We start from the raw sequence: 23042 nt of genomic DNA, 5'->3' as shown, positions 1-23042 counted from the left end.
GGCATTGGCTCTATCCCACATGGGGGAAGCTTCCAGCAGCGTCTCACAGAAGCCCCCCCTGTAGCCCCCCCGCTACCAAAACCTTGCCACGCAAACCCAATACGGAATTAATGCTTCCTGACCGTACCTTCTTCCGCGCCTCATTTAGGCACAGCTATACAGCTACAAAGAGCCCCTGTTTGGATAGCTCTTGGCAGCGTTGACCCGTTCCTCCTATGGCTGCTCCTGCCCACTGACAGTTCATTATCCGTGGCCCTCATCTGCTTTCCTGAATTTTCCTTCCCCTCTGTGCCCCAGTCAGTGGTAGGGCTTACGGAACTGTGGCAGCCTTTTCACATCGTTTCTCTGTTCACAGCTCTCGCCAGTACTCCCCACCTTGATCCCAGCGGGCACTTTCATTCTCTACTTAGGTGAAGTCATTCCGGTAGAAGTCGCTTTATTCCGCTGCCAAAGTCCCAGTGGTCAGGCATGCGGTACTGTCCTTTGCAGTTAGCCTTCGGGCCACCCGCTGATACTTGAGTTACAAACAAATCGATAGGCTCCTAGAGAGACTAGAAGACCTCCAGTCGTTTCAATGTCTTTGTCCTTCTCCCCCGGCTTGGGTGTAGCCACTGCTGAGCCAGCCTTGTACCCTTTGTGCCCATGGAGTCACTGGCACCTGAAGTGTTCATCTCCAAGTCACCGATGTCACTCAGTGTTGCAAATTTGACCCTATGTCCTGGGGATAACAGTATGCCTTACCACGCTCCGGGACTGAAACTTCATCCCCCCCCCCCCCCCGATACCTTTTGTTCAGAGGCAGCCTAGGACCCGAATGAGAACAGAGGTGTTAATTAGGGACACAAGCGTACGCTGTTCTTTCTGCTTTAGCTGTGGCAGCGGGCGTCACGGAAGCGAGAAAAAGCAATGAACCCCAACACTGTAAGCAGTTAGCAGCTAACAGCGCACTAGCAGGAAGCAGCAAGTTTCTCCATCCAAAGAAAGAGGTACAGTAAGGAAAACACTGGGCTCGAGGGTTTTGGTTAAAAATAGTCCAAGAAGGAGGTTTGTCTTTGCGGTGTCAAAGATTTGCTTCCAAGGCCACAGTTCCTACGGCAAGGAGTTGGGTATTATTGAAGCCCCGCCAAGTGGGTTTCTGCCGTTTTACGTTAAAGAAACACCGGAGCGGGAGACTCTTTGAAACGGTCCGATCTTCCGTACTTTACTCTGAAGCAGTGGAGATAAAGGAAGATGTTCAAGCTGGACAGGTCAGAGAGCGCCATGACGCTGATGTCACCAGCTGGAGGAGCGGTTGGCAACCGTGGAAAGGTAACATTCTATACCGGCTGGCAACTGCCTTCGTCGGTTCAACAAGCCTGGAGAAGGTACCACCTCCTTCGTTCACGTGTATTTCGCTGTCAGTTGGCGTTTTGTTCCAAAAAAGCAGCAGAGCTAAGGTCCTGAAGGTCCAGTTTTTGAAAGGAAACTGCTGCTTTCGGGATAAGATTACGATTGGCCTGAATGCTGGTAGCTTTAACGTTTCCATGTCTGTTCTGCCGGTATTAAGAGAGTGGAGGAGAAGCACACGAGGTGAAAATGGCCGCAGTTGGGAATGACCGCTCTTGCCATTTCTATTCCCCCTACGCACAGGTAAGTGCTGTAGCTTTTAGAGTGGTTTGTGTCCTTGACTTTCTTGATACACCCGTGTTGAAAGGGAGGTTTATTAGGTAAAGGTAGAAGTTGATACGTCGCTCTGTCTGGGTCATGGCCGCACCTGTAGGTCAAAGATCTGATTTTCGGCAGCGGTGAGAAGAGCTAATGCTCACCTAAACCGCGGGCAATTAGGACTCCTGCGAACTGGGCTCCGATACTCAAGGGACACATCAGTTAAACACCGCGCATAAAGTTCACTCATCGCTCATCTTTCTTACTGAATCAACGTTACATTGATTCTGAATAAATAGGCCACGTTTATCATCTCTGCTTAGAGCCACTGCCTGAATTTCTGCAAAATCGGGTACTTAAAACAAAGTCCTTCAACGTGGGTTTGCCCTTCAAAGCAATATTTATATGCCACGTGGTAAAAATCCAGGGGTGGGTGTAGGGCTCGTTGTTGTTGCATCCCTTCCAGCATCGGGGATTTAGGCGTTAATGCCTGGGAGATGGGCTTTGGCTCCAGACCCCAGCGTGTCTCAGTGGATGGCCCAGCTGTACTGGCTGCAGCCCAAAAGTGGCGTGTTTTTGTAGGAGATGCTGCTCCTACACCCAGCTGCTAATGTCTGGAAAAGTGGGTGAAACTTACCTTCGAATAGTCAAATATTCCCCAGTGTGACTTTGCTTTCCTCTAAAAACTGACACAGAAAGTCGCTAAGAAATACCCGGCAACCTGGCATTTACAGCTCTCAGCTGGGATGTAGTTCATATCCAGGGTATAAACCTGAGCTTGTATGTTCAGGGTAATGGTCATGAGCAGTTGCCTCTTTGGAATGATGAGTTCATCATGTGCTTGAGGAAGATACCTCGGGTTAGAAGCGAATTGCATAATCAGAGGCGATGCTAAAATCTGTAAACTTTAATAAGGCAGAGCGACAGAAAAAGAATTTTAAGCATGACTAACAAGAGTGACTCTCGTTGTGAACGTGCTATCTCTGCGATAGTGTGCCGACTTCTTGGCTGGCGACATATTGATCAACAGAGGGAGAGCAGCACTGTGATTATATGTGTGAGTAAAGCAGCAACCATTAAACAAATAATTAAACAAATCCACGTAGATATCCTTTTTTTCCCATTAGGCTTGTGGTTGTCACCTATAAAAGCAGCCGGGAGATGGTGTGAGCAGTGTAACAACAGTAGTCTCAGAACATCGATTCCCAGTCTTTCAGTGTTTCAGTTTTTGTTGGGAATCTTCCCGGGTTTTGCTTCTTACTCCTTATTTTCCCGTAGACCCACGTCCTTTGATAGTAAGAGAGTGCTAGTGTTAAGACTTGCACTTGCACAGCAGATTTCATGTGACATTGACCTGATTAGCCCACTGCGCAGGAACGGAAAGGCGGCCACCTGTCAATTGAGTGACTAACAGATTTTTTTTCTTCCCAGCATCTCACGAAAAGTCTGCAGCACAGTAAGTAGACTGCTTTACTCCTATTCTTATCTAGGAACAGTTTTACACCATGAAAGCTCCATAGACCTAACTCGAGATAACTTCAGGGGTATCTGGAGCTGAAGATAACTTTAAAGATAACTGTAAATGTTCCAAAACATCAGAGCGTGGTCCCGCAAAGTCTTAGTCGTATGTTCATCACAGCAGTACACCGCGTGCTGATCCATTTAGTCCGTTTTTAGTGTTTTATTCACAATATCTGAAAACCGTTTTCTCCTGCAGCAAAAGTACAGCAACATCTCCTGTTTGTGGGAAACACAACCCGTAGGCTGTGTGAGGATCAGTTGTGCCTTCCGTCACAGCAAACCTCGTATTATAAATGGACTTTTTTTGCCACCTAGCAACAGTGAGTAGAACTCTTTTTTCTCAACAGTTTGTTCATTAATACACGCAAATGTCCTTCCGGTGCTTACTTCCAGTGCTTAGGTAATATATATGTTAAGGTCAAGAAATGTACCATGGCAAACCGATCCGGTATGATGTGCTATCCTGGCAAGCTCAAGGCAAAGAAAGGAATTGTATTGGCATTTGAGTAGGGTTGCCACATCAACTTGTTTAGCTGTCATGTTACGGATCTTCCTAACTATCAGTTACACGAAAGACAAAGTCACAAACGGCGGTTTAGGTTGCTGAGATCCGTGGAGGAAGACTGTTGCTTTGCTGGGGTATTGGCTGGATTAAATCTCTCTAGTAGCGAAAATGGTTAGTAGGCAGGTAACCACTTAAGAGAAACAAAAAGTAGTGTGTGTGGTGGGGGGAGGAGGTTGGTAGGGCCGCTAGTAGCAATATCTGTTGACGGAGCACAACATGTTACCTGGATGAGCCACCCCTTGTAGAGGTAACATCAGATTACAGTGCTGTGTGTGCAGATGTATTTCCAGTTCATCGTTCTGAATAAATTCTTCAGGCTTGAACATTGGATGCAGGCTATTGAAGTACAGTAACAGTGTGTGGGCAGTACAGTATCTGAAAGTCAGAGTATTTGCGGAAAAAACCACCACTGTAAGTTGGGTTCCTTTTTCCCTTTCGAAGAGGAGCTCTTGTCTAGCAGGAGTCCGGGTAGACAGCTGGAACCTGGAACAGGGAAAGAGTCCAGGGCAGGGAACCAAGACAGGTGTCAGAAATCAGGCGGAAGCAGGAGGGAGAGCAAGTCAGCGTGACTTGTCACAGATGCGTGAACAAGTGGACTGAACTGTAGTTGTTCGTGGGCCTGATCTCCGGAGCTGGAGACAGGTGTCAGAAGAGAAGTCCAGAAAGACCTCTAGTCAGAAGCAAACACCTTGTGTTCCTGCAGTTCCCCCGGGAAAAGGCAGCCTGTCATAGCTGGGCGTGTTGAGCCTAACTAACCACATAGGACCACGGCAAGAACTTGAGCGCTGTTTCGACGAGTGCCCGTACTGCTCTTAGTGCAGTTCCCACATCCACAGCACCGGCCCCTGGCAGCTAGTGCTGTCGTAAACACCACGTAGGCACGCTTGTGGGTGCGGTGTGAGTCAGAGACTATGCCCAAGAGGCACTACGGACAAGGGTATCCTGTAGAAGAGCAACGTCCAACGATCAGAACGAGAAAATGGACGCAACCCTTTTTCTTTTTACGGCAATGTGCATAAATTCAGAGTCCGTGTGCTCCACAAGAACACTGCAAACATTAAAACTGCATTTATTCGTTTTCATGCTTAGAAATCTTGTTAAGTTGACTTAAGTTTGATTTGGCTTACACTACCCGGAGCTGAGAATATCCTGTTGGGGACACTGAGAAAGGCTCTACCAAGCTAAAGTGTTGTCTCTTACTTTCTCTCGCCTGAGACACAACAAATCCCATCTGCAGCAGTGTTATTAAAATGGGCTTAATATGATACACACGCTGCTCGTAGGCAAGCAAGAGGTGCACAAGAATAACAACAAGTGGAATACAGGAAGATGCCCATGCCTCGTCTTATTCCTCTGAAACTGGACAACATATCCAACTTCAATGTTTTGAATACAATGCACAGAACCCTGATTGTGTCTATAGCTGCACGTTGGTCAGCTTGAACAACGCAATCAGACTCACCATTTTTCATCATTTTTCTTTTCGGACCGTTGCATTTCCAGGCTCTCAGAAAATGCTATCCCAGTGCTGAAATAGTTTTGCTGGGTAGATTACATTGTGGGTAGATACAAAGGCCTAAGGAAAAGAGTATCTTTTCTGACTTTCTCCTGATTCAGTGTAAATTATTTTCACGAACTTCATAGTCTTTCTCAAAATCTACATTTTGTACTTAGTCAAGAGAGCTGTGATTCAGAAAATTGATAGGGAAAAAAAAGTCTACAGGCTAAAACGGGCTAATCCTGTGCTTAGCACTGCTAAATTCTTCAAAACTGATGCCGTGGGGAGTGATACAGGCCTGCCTATTATTCGGCATGTTTAAAATATTTGCCCAGGCGGGGTCCTCAACCCATTTGCTCTCTTCAGCCCAGGTATTCCTAATCACACGTCTCCCGAGGTTGTCAATCTCTCTCTGTTTTTTCATACTTTCTGTAGTTGGAAGATGCTCCTTTGCCAACCTCCGCAGAAGGTTTTTCCTAAAAGGCACAACCTGCCTATTTAATGATCCCTTCAGTATGAGAATGGTTTCAAAACTATACCTGCTGGTCTCAACCTGGGTGCGATATTCTAGTTCCCTCCTCATAAAATAAATGCAATGTTCTTTTCTGCAGATGCCCCGTTGCAACAGGGTGTCCAAGGAGGGATTCTGCATCCAGCCCATCGTCAAGAATCACTCAGAAATCAAGAGAATCTTTTATTCCCAATTCACCCTCCACTGATTATAAACCTCAACGACGAAGACGACGATGAAGAGGACGATGAAGAGGAAGAGAACTGTAAACAGTTTTTTTCTTTCTTTTACAAGCAAGTAGAGTGGGCTTTTTCGACTCTCGCAATGTACTTCACAACTGATCGATTACAATAACCGTTACATTTTTAGAAAAGACTTGTTGACAAGTTTTTGAAATAGTTCCCCGCTAATCTTCAAAGTGTCGGAACTGGTAGTCACCAGATGTGAGTGAGGCAGCACGTTCTGACTCCTGTCAAATGCCTAGCTGTATATTTCAATAGGGCTGTAATTCACCTACCTCTCTTTCATTAAATAGAGTTTAAAATGTGCTCCACGGTTCAGGTGGCCATCAAATACTCCTCAAAATGCCTCGAAATTCGGGGAGGAAATTGCAAGTTTAGGAACCAGGTACTTCTTTGCTGGGAAACAAACTGTTGAACAGGGGCTGTACGCACTCGTCACTGAAGGTGAAGTCACAGGTTTGTTCACAAGAGAGAGTTGTGTGACTTCCACTTAAATGATTTGTTCAACTGATTTCCTAAACTCTGTAGGCAGTCTCATTGTATTACAGAAAGTTATTCTTAAACCTAGCAAAGAGAATCCATGCAAAACTCTGCACTAGTTTAACTGAATGTGTATGTGTGGGTTTTTTGGTTTTTTGTTTTTTTTTTTCATTTCTACAATGTAGTTAAACCGTTGACTGTATCTCACTGGGAGAGGAGAGATTCACAGGGCAGGAGTGAATTGCACATTCCCGGAGAGCGAAAGTCAGAGAACGACCGACTCTCACGCGTGCACTCCGCAAATTACTGTGCTAGTTCTCAGGCAGCCCCAAGCTGCTTTTCACTTTCCCCCTGCCCTTCAGGTTGGCTGGCAGGGCTGCCTGTTAGCGCTTCCTAACTCGCTTTCAGTCTGAGTAAGCCGCATTAATTTAAGCAATATACAAAGTAGGGCTTTGCTGATCTTAGTAGCCTTAACCGAGACGGGTAAGGAGCACTCACTTCACCAGCTCTGCCGGCAGACATTACAGGAGAGTAACTTTGGGCAGAGGTCTTGTGACAAGCACTCCCTGCTGACATGCTTAATCAGAAGATTTCCTTTTGGGTGTAAAGGAAGAAGGATTATTTTGGCAATGGCTACTGAAGATGTTTTTGAAGCATTTGAAATCAACAAACGTTAGCTTCTTAATACGTGTGGTAACTGCAATTCCATTGCACTTGGAAAGGCCTAACATTAAGGAATCATTTTTCTGTCCAGAAAGAGAGGTTGCGGTCAGAAAAACCAAAACCGTGACCGAAATGGAATTCCTTATGGTGTTTGATTATCAGGAAGTGTTGAAGGGCTTTGTATAGATACCTAGTAAGCTTCTAAAAATATCTCCTACAGATGTTTCTGACTGGGTGCCTAAGACTGCTGCAGACATCGAAGAGGAAAGAGCAATAAAGGAAATATGCTATAAATCTGGTAAATATGAAATTAGCCACTCTTTCCTAAACAGCAGTGCTGACAAGAGAGTAAACGTTGGGGTTTTTTTCCCTCTTGGGGTACGTCTAGGAGAGTATTACAGGATTCAGTACCCTCACCAACAGCAATCCACAAAAACTGCGTCTTCGCCTCGGGAAAACGAGCTATTACCCTTGGAAGCTACCGAGCGAGACTTGCAGAAAGGCAAGTACTTTTCATCTTCTTGGACAATGTTTACCACTTTTAAAACTACTGTTGCAGGGAGAAACTATTACACAGATTGCCCCGCCTCCACGCTTTTTTAGTTTAGTGACAATAAAAGGTAGCCTATTACAAAGAGCATAACAGTGCCTCAGTAAGTTTTCCCCATATATGTGTGTGTGTGTGTGTGTGTACAGTGTCACACACGTGGTGACTACCTGCATCGATTGCAGATGGAAAAGGTAGAAATGGGCTATTAACCCTATGCGTACTGTCCTGAGATACACAACATAGGTCTTTCATATAATTTTTCTTCAAGATCAAGATTTGTGTAGTCTAATTTTAACCCCCCTAAGGTTAGGAATGTAGTTTAAATTTCTCGTCTAGGCTCTGCGTTGTAAATGGAGAGAGACAGGCACTCTTAGGGGGCTATTTCTTGCATCATAAGATAGTGCCAAAGAAAGGGGAGATGAGTCACTTTCCCAGAGGTGCTCCGCGCTCGCTGCTGGCTGTCTTGGGTGTCTAGCTGAGGAAATGGAGTGACACATCAAACTTCTATAGAACTAAATTTAGATTAAATAAATACCCCCTTGAACTGTCTTCTAAAAGAGATCTGCAAAAGAGTTCCATTTTGTTTTGAATGTTGGGCTTTACCCAACAGAATCAAGCTCAAAGGAATACAGATTAGTAAGTATTTACCTCCCTTACTACGTTTCTCCTTCATTCTTGACCAAGTGGCGTGACCGAGAAAAATCTGTATTCGTTGCTTTAGTGAGTAAGTACTATCTAATTCCATTTTAGGAGAGGGAGAGATGTTCTTAATATAACAAGACACCAGAGTCATCAGTCGATCAGTCATCAAAAATTGCTGGGCAGAAAGATGACCTGCTACTTCTAATTAAAAAAAAATAAATTGTTTAGTTTCACAGTAGTGTAAATTTCAGGGATAAAACCGCGATAATACTGTTTTATGTAAAGCAGAGTTGAGTAGGAGGATGTGCTCATAAAAAGCGGGAACGGAAAAATTGTCTCCGTGTCATGCTTTTTCGACTGACGGTCTTTGCCTGCCTAAACCGTTCAAAAGAATCGGGCAAAATTGTTTTCTTCTTATTTCGACGTTTAAAATGTTTGTTATTGAAATAGTTTTGAAAAGCTATTTCTGGCAAGTATTTGGATACAGTTAGACTCCAGACGCGGGATCAGTAACAAATACACGACTACAGCTTTTAAGACATGTCTTTATTTACCGTTAGATACATTCAGAGAAAAGGATAGAGATGTTTCCCCAAAGCATTTCTTCAACTGAGTTAGTTCTCTGAGGCTTTAGGGACGATGATGACGCGCATCTTGAAAATACCATAAATTCCATCAGGTAGGGCTCACAGATACCGTTCCTGAGCAGTGAGAAGCTAAAGAACGAGCCGGTAACGTGTAGCTGGTTCTTTACTTTGGAGCCAGAGTCTTCTTTAACCTGTGCATGATGGTATTAGAGAGCATGAGAGCTACGCATCAGCTACGCTCGACAGGATCCAAATAACTAACAAGAGAGAAAGAAGAATATCAAACGAGAGGTTACAGGAAATTGCACTAAGCTAATCACTAGCTCACAGAGGTGGGAGGAAGAGAACGGCAGTGCCGTTCCCTGGGCTTACACACGAGCAGCTAAAACATTCTTTCTGTTGCCTTTCCAGGTGAGGGTACTACAACTCCTACAAAACGTACTAACACAAAAAGGGGCGCAGAGACTTCCGGAAAGAGAGCACCAACAGAGCGTATTCCCAGAACAGATCACAGATCCTTTGAAAATGGAGGTAATATACTTCAGCATCAGCTTCTGCTTGCTGGACATCTGGTGGTAAATAACTGAACATGCACGCATTAAACCTCACCATTTCGTATTTGAGGTATTCTTTGTTCTTTATGTGCTAGAGGCTCTTTCCCATGCTGCACCGTTAGTTATAACAATCAAAAACACTGTTTATGATTCTGCTTGGTTTAGGATTATTAAAAAAAAAAAAAAATCCTCTATGCTGATGGCAATTGATTTTTTTCCTGCTTAATTTTGGAAAAGAAATGGTTCTGTGGAGTTATAAAAAAGAAATGCCTACAGAATAATACCCTTCGTTACTAGGTCTGTTGACATCGGAGGTAAAGCTACTATAGGAAGGATGACTCTTGAGCCATTCATCGGTGTTTCCGCAATGCAGTTTGTCAGCATGTCAGCAATGCCAGTCCAGCTGTTAAAACTATGTGTGGGCCCATGCCGTAAACTGTATCACTGAAGTGCCTGAGGATTAAAATAATCCTTTTATAAACTGAAGTTATTTTTTATGCCACGTCATGTTAGTTGTTCAGTTTGCAGGACAACACATAGCTGAACTGATACAACTGAGACAGAGGCAAAGCATACCTCTCGCGCAAGGGATGAGAGCTAAGCACCGGCAGACAGGAACGTGTTAACGTTCCTGTTTTGTTGCTAACTGAGTCACCTTGTAACGACACGCAGTTCAAGCTCACAAGTTGTCACCCTGTGCTTTGGAGTCCGTTTGCATTGGGTTCCCACTTAGATCTCACACTGTGACTTTGGGAAAGGATTTGTTCCCCCGCGACACACGCGTAAATTGCATGCAACTTCTGATTCCCAGTCATTGCAAATGTGTACGTGGATTAAAGCAAATGTTTGTAGTTTTAAACTGTAAACCCTAAATACAGTATTCATGAAGATTTTCTAATTCATAATGAGAAGCATTCTGAGCCAGAACTGGTCAAAGCAATTGTATGAGGTCAAAGTAGTGTTGGTCTTTGTGTTCGTAGTCAATTTTTGAGTTTGCTTTCACGGTTGTGCGACCGTGAACTCTGCCAGAGGAAATCTAGCCACTTTTGCTTCCCTTTTGGGGAATGATACCTTTAGAATAATTAACAGGTAAAACCATCTTCCACCCAAGAAGACCTGTGTATGAAGTGGGAGATCAGGTTTTCAAATCACCACAGCATTTTTGGATAATGAAATTCTTGTGTGCTTTTTAGGAAAGTAAGTATGTGTTCTTTTAATCCCTCAGCAACGAACCACACTGAGCTGCTAAAGAACCATCACTGTAAAGAAGGAAAGGAAAAGAAATGGATTTCTGAGGAGCCACGAAATTCACCTAACACAGTAACAGGAAAAGGTATTTTGAGAAAACAGGTGGCTTATTCATTTCTATTTACTAAACTGGTAGACGATTTAGCACCACCCAGTTAATGTCTGTTCTTAGGGTCAAATACGGACAACCCATATTTGCATTGGACTATCCACAAAGAACATGTTTTTCATCTTGTCTTCCAGCCTCCAGTCTCCCGCAATATGTCACCTTCTGAGTAATAGCACAACATTCCTGTTTGTTTTTTCACTTCTAGGAATTCACACTTCCGACCCCACAGTGAAACCAGGTGACCGACAGAGGGGTCGGGGTAAGGATGATGGAACTGCTGCTTCTATCCCTTACGTGAGGGAAACTGGAAGAAAGACTTATTCCAATTCTTCAGGACCTCCAAGATCAGCATACGTAGTCTACCGTACTGTCACCGTCAGCCAAGAACCAACGTCCAACGGATCTACAGGTGGGCTCCTGCTTACGCAGCATTCTTAAAACGCCTCCAATTTACCTGTCTGTATTGTGCTGCTTTCGATTTTGTCCCCGCAGGTGAATGTGACGCTATTCATGCCTACCTACGGGCAAGGGTAAATTTGATCCCGCACAACTGTCCTAAGTAGATTGCAGCAGTATCCACAGGCAGAAACGTAAAGCTTTGTAAAGCTTTACAGTTAGTCAGACAGAATATTCATGAGCAGTAATTGAGCCACCGTCGCAGCAGGAATTCATTTCTCTGCCAACAAAGAGGGATGAACGCGATGATGCGCTGATGTGCACTAACGTACTGACCCCCACTATTTACAGCACCTCTTAGGTGATTTCTTCTTTTGAAGTATTTCATAAACCTCGGAATAGTCCACCTTTAGCTTCTCGTTTTGCTCTAACTATTGATAGCAATAGTACTAGAAGTAGTTTTGCAGTAGAGTTTCAGTCTCCTCTCAAGAAGCGTTTCTTGTCCAACTTTTTTCCTCCTCCCAGCAGGGGACGAATGACCTTGCTTTGCGCGGCATTTTGCCACAACTAGGATTTCACTGGAGTTTTGATTGTGATGGCTTTCTGATTGTTTTGGCTTTAAGCTGCCCCATAAACTGAAGCAGAAGTACAGAATTTCTGCTGCATTCTGGCCTGAACTGATGGGAACAAAAGGTGCTTGTTGACATTCGCAGGGGAAAAGCAACAACAGGCAAAGCCACGTCTTCCCGCAGAGTAGCAGGGGCCGGGTGAAGAGCACTGTGGCTACTGTATACTGCAACCTTCCCTGTGGAGTTCTGTTTGTCGTTTGAAGAGGGCTTACCTATGCGACCAATGCTATTACAGTTTTAGCCTCCTCATGGGTAGTATTTTGTTATGTTCACCAAGCGCCCATGTCCAGGACGTATCTAGATGCTACAGACAGAGGAAGTAATTCATAGTTCAGCCAGAAGGTGTCCTTCGGAGTGCACTGGTCTCCGTGGGCTCAACCATGGACGTTCCAGAGGTGCGCATACCACCTATGCAGTGTAGAGAAAGGATCCAGCTGGGCAGGCAGTCAGCGCTTAGAGGACAGTAGTGGATGAGGGGGTTGTGTTCACAGCTGCTCTTGAGACAGTCTGAAAATACAGACACGTTCAGAGAAAAGGACAGAGATGTTTCCCCAAAGCATTTCTTCAATTCAGTTAGTTCTCTGAGGCTAAGGCACGCATCTTGAAAATACCATAAATTCCATCAGGTAGGGCTCACAGATATCGTTCCTGAGCAGTGAGAAGCTAAAGAACGAGCCGGTAACGTGTAGCTGGTTCTTTACTTTGGAGCCAGAGTCTTCTTTAACCTGTGCATGATGGTATTAGAGAGCATGAGAGCTACGCATCAGCTACGCTCGACAGGATCCAAATAACTAACAAGAGAGAAAGAAGAATATCAAACGAGAGGTTACAGGAAATTGCACTAAGCTAATCACTAGCTCACAGAGGTGGGAGGAAGAGAACGGCAGTGCCGTTCCCTGGGCTTACACACGAGCAGCTAAAACATTCTTTCTGTTGCCTTTCCAGGTGAGGGTACTACAACTCCTACAAAACGTACTAACACAAAAAGGGGCGCAGAGACTTCCGGAAGGAGAGCACCAACAGAGCGTATTCCCAGAACAGATCGCAGATCCTTTGAAAATGGAGGTAATATACTTCAGCATCAGCTTCTCCTTGCTGGACGTCCGGTGGTAAATAAAATAACTGAATGTATTTGGATTGGACTATCCACAAAGAACATTTTTTTCATCTTGTCTTCCAGCCTCCAGTCTCCCGCAATATGTCACCTTCTGAGTAATAGCACAACATTCCTGTTTGTTTTTTCATTTCTAGGAATTCACACTTCCGACCCCACAGTGAAACCAGGTGACCGACAGAGGGGTCGGGGTAAGGATGATGGAACTGCTGCTTCTATCCCTTACGTGAGGGAAACTGGAAGAAAGACTTATTCCAATTCTTCAGGACCTCCAAGATCAGCATACGTAGTCTACCGTACTGTCACCGTCAGCCAAGAACCAACGTCCAACGGATCTACAGGTGGGCTCCTGCTTACGCAGCATTCTTAAAACGCCTCCAATTTACCTGTCTGTATTGTGCTGCTTTCGATTTTGTCCCCGCAGGTGAATGTGACGCTATTCATGCCTACCTACGGGCAAGGGTAAATTTGATCCCGCACAACTGTCCTAAGTAGATTGCAGCAGTATCCACAGGCAGAAACGTAAAGCTTTGTAAAGCTTTACAGTTAGTCAGACAGAATATTCATGAGCAGTAATTGAGCCACCGTCGCAGCAGGAATTCATTTCTCTGCCAACAAAGAGGGATGAACGCGATGATGCGCTGATGTGCACTAACGTACTGACCCCCACTATTTACAGCACCTCTTAGGTGATTTCTTCTTTTGAAGTATTTCATAAACCTCGGAATAGTCCACCTTTAGCTTCTCGTTTTGCTCTAACTATTGATAGCAATAGTACTAGAAGTAGTTTTGCAGTAGAGTTTCAGTCTCCTCTCAAGAAGCGTTTCTTGTCCAACTTTTTTCCTCCTCCCAGCAGGGGACGAATGACCTTGCTTTGCGCGGCATTTTGCCACAACTAGGATTTCACTGGAGTTTTGATTGTGATGGCTTTCTGATTGTTTTGGCTTTAAGCTGCCCCATAAACTGAAGCAGAAGTACAGAATTTCTGCTGCATTCTGGCCTGAACTGATGGGAACAAAAGGTGCTTGTTGACATTCGCAGGGGAAAAGCAACAACAGGCAAAGCCACGTCTTCCCGCAGAGTAGCAGGGGCCGGGTGAAGAGCACTGTGGCTACTGTATACTGCAACCTTCCCTGTGGAGTTCTGTTTGTCGTTTGAAGAGGGCTTACCTATGCGACCAATGCTATTACAGTTTTAGCCTCCTCATGGGTAGTATTTTGTTATGTTCACCAAGCGCCCATGTCCAGGACGTATCTAGATGCTACAGACAGAGGAAGTAATTCATAGTTCAGCCAGAAGGTGTCCTTCGGAGTGCACTGGTCTCCGTGGGCTCAACCATGGACGTTCCAGAGGTGCGCATACCACCTATGCAGTGTAGAGAAAGGATCCAGCTGGGCAGGCAGTCAGCGCTTAGAGGACAGTAGTGGATGAGGGGGTTGTGTTCACAGCTGCTCTTGAGACAGTCTGAAAATACAGACACGTTCAGAGAAAAGGACAGAGATGTTTCCCCAAAGCATTTCTTCAATTCAGTTAGTTCTCTGAGGCTAAGGCACGCATCTTGAAAATACCATAAATTCCATCAGGTAGGGCTCACAGATACCGTTCCTGAGCAGTGAGAAGCTAAAGAACGAGCCGGTAACGTGTAGCTGGTTCTTTACTTTGGAGCCAGAGTCTTCTTTAACCTGTGCATGATGGTATTAGAGAGCATGAGAGCTACGCATCAGCTACGCTCGACAGGATCCAAATAACTAACAAGAGAGAAAGAAGAATATCAAACGAGAGGTTACAGGAAATTGCACTAAGCTAATCACTAGCTCACAGAGGTGGGAGGAAGAGAACGGCAGTGCCGTTCCCTGGGCTTACACACGAGCAGCTAAAACATTCTTTCTGTTGCCTTTCCAGGTGAGGGTACTACAACTCCTACAAAACGTACTAACACAAAAAGGGGCGCAGAGACTTCCGGAAGGAGAGCACCAACAGAGCGTATTCCCAGAACAGATCGCAGATCCTTTGAAAATGGAGGTAATATACTTCAGCATCAGCTTCTCCTTGCTGGACGTCCGGTGGTAAATAAAATAACTGAATGTATTTGGATTGGACTATCCACAAAGAACATTTTTTTCATCTTGTCTTCCAGCCTCCAGTCTCCCGCAATATGTCACCTTCTGAGTAATAGCACAACATTCCTGTTTGTTTTTTCACTTCTAGGAATTCACACTTCCGACCCCACAGTGAAACCAGGTGACCGACAGAGGGGTCGGGGTAAGGATGATGGAACTGCTGCTTCTATCCCTTACGTGAGGGAAACTGGAAGAAAGACTTATTCCAATTCTTCAGGACCTCCAAGATCAGCATACGTAGTCTACCGTACTGTCACCGTCAGCCAAGAACCAACGTCCAACGGATCTACAGGTGGGCTCCTGCTTACGCAGCATTCTTAAAACGCCTCCAATTTACCTGTCTGTATTGTGCTGCTTTCGATTTTGTCCCTGCAGGTGAATGTGACGCTATTCATGCCTACCTACGGGCAAGGGTAAATTTGATCCCGCACAACTGTCCTAAGTAGATTGCAGCAGTATCCACAGGCAGAAACGTAAAGCTTTGTAAAGCTTTACAGTTAGTCAGACAGAATATTCATGAGCAGTAATTGAGCCACCGTCGCAGCAGGAATTCATTTCTCTGCCAACAAAGAGGGATGAACGCGATGATGCGCTGATGTGCACTAACGTACTGATCCCTAATATTTACAGCACCTCTTAGGTGATTTCTTCTTTTGAAGTATTTCATAAACCTCGGAATAGTCCACCTTTAGCTTCTCGTTTTGCTCTAACTATTGATAGCAATAGTACTAGAAGTAGTTTTGCAGTAGAGTTTCAGTCTCCTCTCAAGAAGCGTTTCTTGTCCAACTTTTTTCCTCCTCCCAGCAGGGGACGAATGACCTTGCTTTGCGCGGCATTTTGCCACAACTAGGATTTCACTGGAGTTTTGATTGTGATGGCTTTCTGATTATTGCCATTATTTAGGATTATTTCTCACCTTGAATAAACAAGGCCTTGGGTCTAATTCAAACGTCTGTTTTCGATTTAAATGTATCGATTGAAATACTCTACTGTCCTCTTGATAGGACGTACTATGCCATCAATTTGACAAGAAGCCTACAGGTGGCATTCTGAGTCTTGTATCTTTCTTTTCGGCAGTCTGTTGCAGATGCAACCATAATTTTACACCTTTCGCTTTTTTTTAACTTGCTGCTATAGCGTCACGCAATCTAGTACCTCATTTGGGTTTTGTTTGCCTTTCTACTTTCCCTTTCCACGGTCACTCTGGATCATTGTGGTTTTTCATCTGTCACTTCATCAAGGCATTTAGTGGCAAATAATTGAAACAATCCTAAGTTGAGGAAGTGATTTCATCTTGCCAGCTGCAGTCTCCTCTCTTAAGCTGGGCTGCATCTCCACCTTGAGGTGCCTCCCTGCCTTAATTTCCAACAAAAGGAACCTCCTTCAGACAGAGTAACCCCCGCTTTAAGAGGAATAAAGTGAAGTGAAATGAATCCCGACATCACTGCTTCGTCTCGGGGACGAAGAGTTGTGGGGCTTTTCTTTTTGCTTTGAATGTCTGCTTTGATTAAATGTGGACAGATTGGTAGAGAGATTACAGAGAGAACGTTCTTAATGTGAAGAATACCTCTTACCCAATTTCCAGGTTAAGAAAAGGAGAGCACATTTCAAAAAAAAGGTGAGCAGCATTTTTGTCACAAGAGCGACCGTTACCATTTTCGCTACCTTTCTTTTCAGCAGTACCTGAGCCGTACGGTGGGAAACGCTCCAAACAAAGGAATCAGCTTGACACAAAGAGGAGATTTTGGACCCAAACGGAAAACTATGGTAATACTTACATGTTGTGTATCAACGGAAAGTTGTAGGATTATTGGGCAATTAATAATTTGAATCAGTGGCATTAAGCTGGAATTAACAGGAAACAAGAGTATTAATGAGATGAAGTTTTAACCAAATTTTACAGAAAACGGTTCGTCAGTAGGCAGCTTACTCTGGCGCAAAATCAAGTGCCAAGCACACAACCGTAATATTGCCTTGCATCTAGTGCTTGCACAGCCAGAGATGAAACAGGAGGCTGGCTTACGGGTTCACTTAATCTAACAGCAACTGATGCCTTTGGGAAGATTTTCAACACAGCAACATTCACGTTCTTCCAGTCAAGGCCGTCCGTGGCAGAACCGCCGCGTTTGGAAGATCCTGTGGGCCTGCTGAAAACGCTGCAAGATGGCAAATGATCTTTAAAGTACTAGAGAGAAAGTCTGTATTTAACACTAGCTTGTATTTCAGAGAGGAGGTATGACTCACCCGATGCATTAATTGACACCTCAGCCAACGTAATATTGAATTCACACATCAGACTGAGAGAGTCTTTCCTGAAATGGTAGCTGAAATTAAGAAACAATGCGTATGTTTTTTCTACAGACAAATATACCTCGGGATCTTACAATGCACCAACTTGGAGGAAAAAAACCCCACATGCAAAAACGTTCGCCAGGTTCAAAACAACCATTCAGGTAACTGTTTGAGAGAAATTTTTACAGTTCAGTCTTTTTAGTAAAAGTGGCATGTCGCTCCCCACCGAGGGAATGCAAAATTGCTCTTAAAACTCCCCCAACCAAAACCCGCGAGATTCTAAGCAGTGCCGAGTACTCTGACAGAGCAGTTAGTAGTTTTGTTTGTTTGCAGACATGTAATTTTGCCTGCCTAACTAGCCCGTGATTCCTAGTTTTTCCCCATATTACTGACATGAAAGCAAAAGATGTGCCCGCCTTTAAAGCGAGGAGCTACAAGAAGTGGGGTTTGGCTTGTAGCACTGGGCAAAGCAGAGCAGAGACTATATGAGCGCGATCTATTTGTCCCTCTGCTTGGCTGCTCGTGAAGCATCTGCAATAGCTGAACGATGATCAGCCGAGGTCCAAATTCATAAAAGGACTCGGGCTACAAACCCTTCACAAGATGCCCGAAGGACCGTGAATACATTTTACAGCCGTCTTGAAAGCAGAGATTAGAGCCTCTATCTCGTGTCTCGCGCCGAAAGCTTAATTCTTAAAATGTTTCTGAAAGAGCACGTAGTTTTCCTCTAATACATTATGCACAAAACGTTCTGCATATCTATTTGGACAGCAGAGCCAAGAAGACGTGGAAGCGAACAGAACAGGAGAACGATACGTAGACAGGAGAAAGAGATGAAGCGAGTGCGTCACTTCACAAGAAAAATCTAAATTGAAATACGGAAGTTATCAACTGGAAAAACCAAAGCTGATAAAATGGCAAATTCTGAAAAGAAGATGTACACAAAACAAGGCGTAAAGACTGTAACGTTTAGAAACTGACAAGAATGGAAACTTGTGTTTAAAAATAGTGTTTGTATATTCATAACTGTACAGTAAATGTACCTCATAAAGATAAAGATGTGTTACATTTTACAGACGTTATTTCCCTTGCTTGTAACAGGACTGTAATTAGCTAAAATAAATTCCACTGAGCTTTGACTACATTGAATTGACAAGCATAAAAGTATGCCTTATTTGAACTCATCTTTCAACTTTCAAGTTATGTGCAGAACACTCTGCACCTCAAATCAGCAAAACCTCCCCCTCTCTCCGATTCCTACCCCCGACTCCATAACCGGCAGCGCCCTGTGCATGGAGGAGCGAGTGATCCACAACACAGTCAGCCTGAGCAGGCGCAGGCGGTGCTGTGCCGTGCCGTGCTGCGGCTGAGGGAACGGGGCTTGTTTAGCCTGGAGAAGAGGAGGCTGAGGGGAGACCTCACCGCTCGCTACAACTACCCGAAAGGAGGTTGTAGCCAGGTGGGTGTCGGTCTCTCCTCCCAGGTAACAAGCCACAGGACGAGAGGAAACGGCCTCAGGTTGCGCCAGGGGAGCTTTAGATCGGAGAGGAGGAAAAACTTCTTCACCGCAAGGGTTGTCAAGCACTGGAACAGGCTGCCCAGGGAAGTGCTGGAGTCACCATCCCTGGAGGTCTTTAAGAGACGGGCAGACGTGGCGCTTAGGGACACGGCTTAGCGGTGGACTTGGCAGTGCTAGGTTTACGGTTGGACTCGATGACCTTAAGGGTCTTGTCCAACCTGAGCGATGCTACGATTCTACAATAAATACATGGCTCAACGAGATAGTAACAGTTCCTGCCAGCTCTCAACTGCTCTTGGCCGAAACCAGCGGAAGGGAAGGGATCAGTGCTTTGTGTGGTCAAACCCTTATCCAAGACTTCCCTTTCACAGCTTCAAAGGCACTAAGACCCACAAAAACAACAAAAAATACAGGCGTGTTTTCCAGACCACAGACGCATCCCCTATTACGTTCCTTAATCCCCTCCTGCCTGGTTGTCTCTGGCATGAGGGCCCCAAAGAGGAGCCCAAGGAAAGGGAGGATATTCAGCATTTCATGCAGGGAGGCCCTCAAGACTGCGTGTCTGTGTTTTCACATACGCGCTGCATGACACGTCCCCCACGCTGGCTTAAACTAACAGCACTTGAAAATAAGCCCCGAGACACGAGAATCGTTGACACCTTTCTTCAGCTTGTTTGTCGGGTTTTCCATCCAGCCCGGCCCATAGACAGGCTTGCCCTGGAGTTTCCAGAGGGGTAAAACCAGCAGTTTCCTGAGGTCACCATACCCTGCAGAGTACTGAAATCAACCGCATAAAAGGCAAGATAGGACTTCTCACTCGTCACCAGAGAAATTTCATACCCAAAGGCACCCTTTAAAGTCATCACTTAACTACTGTAGATCAATCCAAAATCTAGCCCTAGAATCTTGCCTGGTGTAATACAAAGTTTCCTCACAATTTCAGGTAAAGGCAAGAACCCCAGCGATGCAGCGAACCACACTCGTCGCGTTTTCCTCCCAACCTCCACACGTCTTGTAATCCTCCCCAAGGAAATCAGGCACCCTCTATCACATAAATTCTAGTGTGCAAGGAAGATTTCCTAATAAGAAATTTTAAAACGGGAATACTTCCTCCACTGGCATGCTCGCTTAGACCATGCTTCCTGGACTTCAGAGAGTAAAATCTGTAACAACTTTAGAAACACCTACTATGTTTACGGTAACTGTTACTTTGTGGTCAAGACCTTTAAGCAGGCTGGAATTCACAACAGCTGCAATCCAGTAAGTCATACAATAAAAGTGAAAACTAAGTAAAACAAGGCTTCTAGTCAGCAGGAGAAACCTGCATACGGACCTTCCTTCCTACCTTCATAGGCAGTTACGTAACAGCAGGTTCCGGCCACCTTTTCAGTAGGAATTGCATTGTACGTATCTGCCTCTAACGCCTTTCCAGTTACAGTTTCAGTTGCCAACACTTGAAACGGCTGAAAAGAAGACAGGTGTTTTAAAGCCTCGTCAGGGCTGTCTTACTGCCTCGGTCTCGTGCGGATTCTTGCTCCTTACAGCTGGCCCCCCTCTAGGTCCAGTATTACACATTATAGTGCTGATTTCTAATACTGTCGAAATACACCCTTGTTTCTTCAAGACATGACGCTTTGGAAAATGCCCTAAGACAAAAGAACAAAGGCAATCTACTTGCAAACTCTCTCCCTCTTTTAATCGTTCTTGATGAGTATTTAGAGGTGACTTTGCCTTCCACTTTACACAGTGCATATAAACTAGAAGGGTTCCAGTCCAACGCTGCAAAATGTTGAGATGTGTCTCCCTGCCTCACGATGGCAACAGAAACTCATCGTGACTAGCTGCTCCGAGCTTTCAGTTTGGAGCGGAAAGTCAATGGCACCGTGTTAGTGCAATGCACGGACCTGCGGAATGCAAGGTGGCAAAAGCGTCCCGGTGTTAAATACTTAGGAGCAGTGCTGCCAACTGAACGCTTTCCCGCTTACAAAGAGCACAGAAGGAAGTGGGCCGGGGTCTGAAACAAATACCCAGCCACAACTAGTCCACACTTCTAGGAGGACTCCTGCAGCTAGGGCTTCTGTAACACCTTCACTGCAAACATGTAATCCCTTCTGTTTGGATTCCAATAGTCTCCTCGATAACCATCACCCCGCCCTCCTCTCGCCCCAGCCAATTTTCACTTGTAAGCTGGTCACGGTCTCTTCCTGCTGGCAAAACACAAAGCGAGTCCTTGTCTTGCAAAAGTCTCCAAACAGAATTCGGAAGCCGTAAAACGAGAACAACCTTCTACATGCTTGCCTGACATTACGTGGCTGCTTCATATTTTAGTCATCACATGTGGAACCACAACATACAGCATACAGGAAGATTTCACGAAGGTGACATGGAAAAGAAAATTTCCAGGGCAGGGAGGAAACATGCCCGTTGGTTTTCCCACCACCACCCCGCTTCTTCCCTAGCAGTCATAACCCCCTCTATTATCCTTGCCTGCGCTTTGAAAAACAAGAAGAATAGCATCTACACTGGTATAGACCTAATCCCCTGTCGGCTTGTCCCCTATGAAGGAACAACAATGTCGGGAGCTACCCTTACACGACCATTATCAAGGTGGTGTTGGTACTGAGAGTTCAACAGTTACGTTACTGACGTTTTGGCAACCACTTCAGCTCTTCCGTCCAGAAGCCAAACACCAACGGGAGAAAGTCACCCAGATGGATTCAAGTGCACTACGCAGCCGACAGACAGCAGTTGGTGCTGCTACTGCAGTCGGGAAACACAAGTCGGAGGTCTAGAGCTAGACAGGCGAATGCCACCCCAATCTGTCCCGACACTGCCTCTTACATCTCGGGAAGAAACAGCTTGGATCGGGCTCCATTACTTTCACCTTCGTAAGTATCCCGCGTCTGACAGCCTCAAATGAATTCTTCTGTCATGGGCCTGATATTCCTTTGGTCACAAAAAAAAGACCTTTTCTTTTAAAAAAAAGGAAGAAGAGACACAAGCTGATTTTTCCCCCACAAGGCTCACAGGCGGGGACGGCAGGATGGTTTTACACAAGCTCCCAGGGCGGTCATGTCGCAGTGGCCTCAGTCCTCGCCATGACTGTTCCCGACACTTAGAGAAAGCAAACACAACGTCACGGTGAGCACCTGGGTGCACTTGGCAGGAAAGGAGCGGGACAGAGCTCAAACGGCTCCCACACGACCTTTCTTCCCCGCATTTACGGGGGGGGGAGCCCCATGGAAAACGCTGCCGTGCATTTCCCTCAAGGTCTGGAGAGAAACCTCTCCCCACTCGGGTGTCCCCCTCCCCGCAGCCGGGCCGGGCCGCGCCGGGCGGGTCTGACACGGTCGGTGCTGCTGCCCGTCCCCCCGGCTTCGCTCCGCTCCGCTCCGCTCCGCCCCGCCGTGCGGCGCCGCTACCCGCGGCCCAGCGACTCCCCCTGCGCCCGGCCCCGGCCCCGGCCCCGGCCCCGGCCCCGCCTCCCTCCCGCCCGGCCCCGTGCCGCCCCGGCCACCTGGCGCTCCCGCTTGGCCGACGGCTCCTCCTTCACCTCGGTCACGAACAGACACGGCACCTGCCGCTGCACCGCGCCCCGGCGCCTCATGGCCCCGCCCGCCCGCTCCCGCCGCCGGCCCGCCGCCGAGACGGAACTGCGCCTGCGCCGCCCCGCGCCCGCCGTGCGCGGCGGGAAACCGAGTCCGTCGCCGCCCGCCGGGAGCCCCGCGACGCACCCCAGCGCCGGGGACGGCGGGGCGGGGCGCGGTCGCCTCTCTCCAGCAGCCCTCGGCGAGGCGGTGGCTCCGCCGCCCAGCCCGGCCGCGGGCCTGGGGCAGCTCCGCTTCCCACAGCGGCGGCTCCCGCCGCGGCAGGGCCGCCCCGCCCCAGCTGTGCTCGGCGCCGGGCTGAGGCGGCCGCGTGGTGGCCCGCTCGCGCGCCGTGGCGGCGGCCGTTAGCCGCCGGCGGTGCCGTTCCCCTGGCCTGGCAGCCTTTCCTCAGGCTGTCTTTTCTGCTCGCCGGGGTGCCACACGCCCGGGCCTGGGGCGTGGATGCCCTGGCCCCAGGGCGTGGGCACCTCTCTGGGTCCGACTTTGCCTCCGCCAGGACAGCGGCCTCCTCCTGTTAGCCAGGCTCTGCGCCTCGGTAGACAACCTTTCA

General features: G+C 46.5%; 1 protein-coding gene across 1 annotated transcript; it reads left to right on the top strand.

The window, feature by feature from the left end:
• The first annotated feature begins 1260 nt into the window (after positions 1-1260).
• On the top strand, positions 1261-21676 carry LOC143155610 (uncharacterized protein C12orf50 homolog). Its single transcript, XM_076328579.1, has 9 exons — positions 1261-1308; positions 3311-3485; positions 5840-6004; positions 7345-7422; positions 7513-7626; positions 12785-12904; positions 13091-13294; positions 17435-17526; positions 21449-21676. Exons 1-9 carry the CDS (start codon positions 1261-1263, stop codon positions 21674-21676), a joined length of 1224 nt encoding a protein of 407 aa, XP_076184694.1.
• The last annotated feature ends 1366 nt before the right edge of the window (positions 21677-23042 follow it).

This window comes from Aptenodytes patagonicus, chromosome 1, assembly GCF_965638725.1.
Source record: "Aptenodytes patagonicus chromosome 1, bAptPat1.pri.cur, whole genome shotgun sequence".
Lineage (NCBI taxonomy): Eukaryota > Metazoa > Chordata > Aves > Sphenisciformes > Spheniscidae > Aptenodytes > Aptenodytes patagonicus.
The sequence above is the reverse complement of the archived record's forward strand: the minus strand, read 5'-3'. Positions and strand labels throughout refer to the sequence as shown.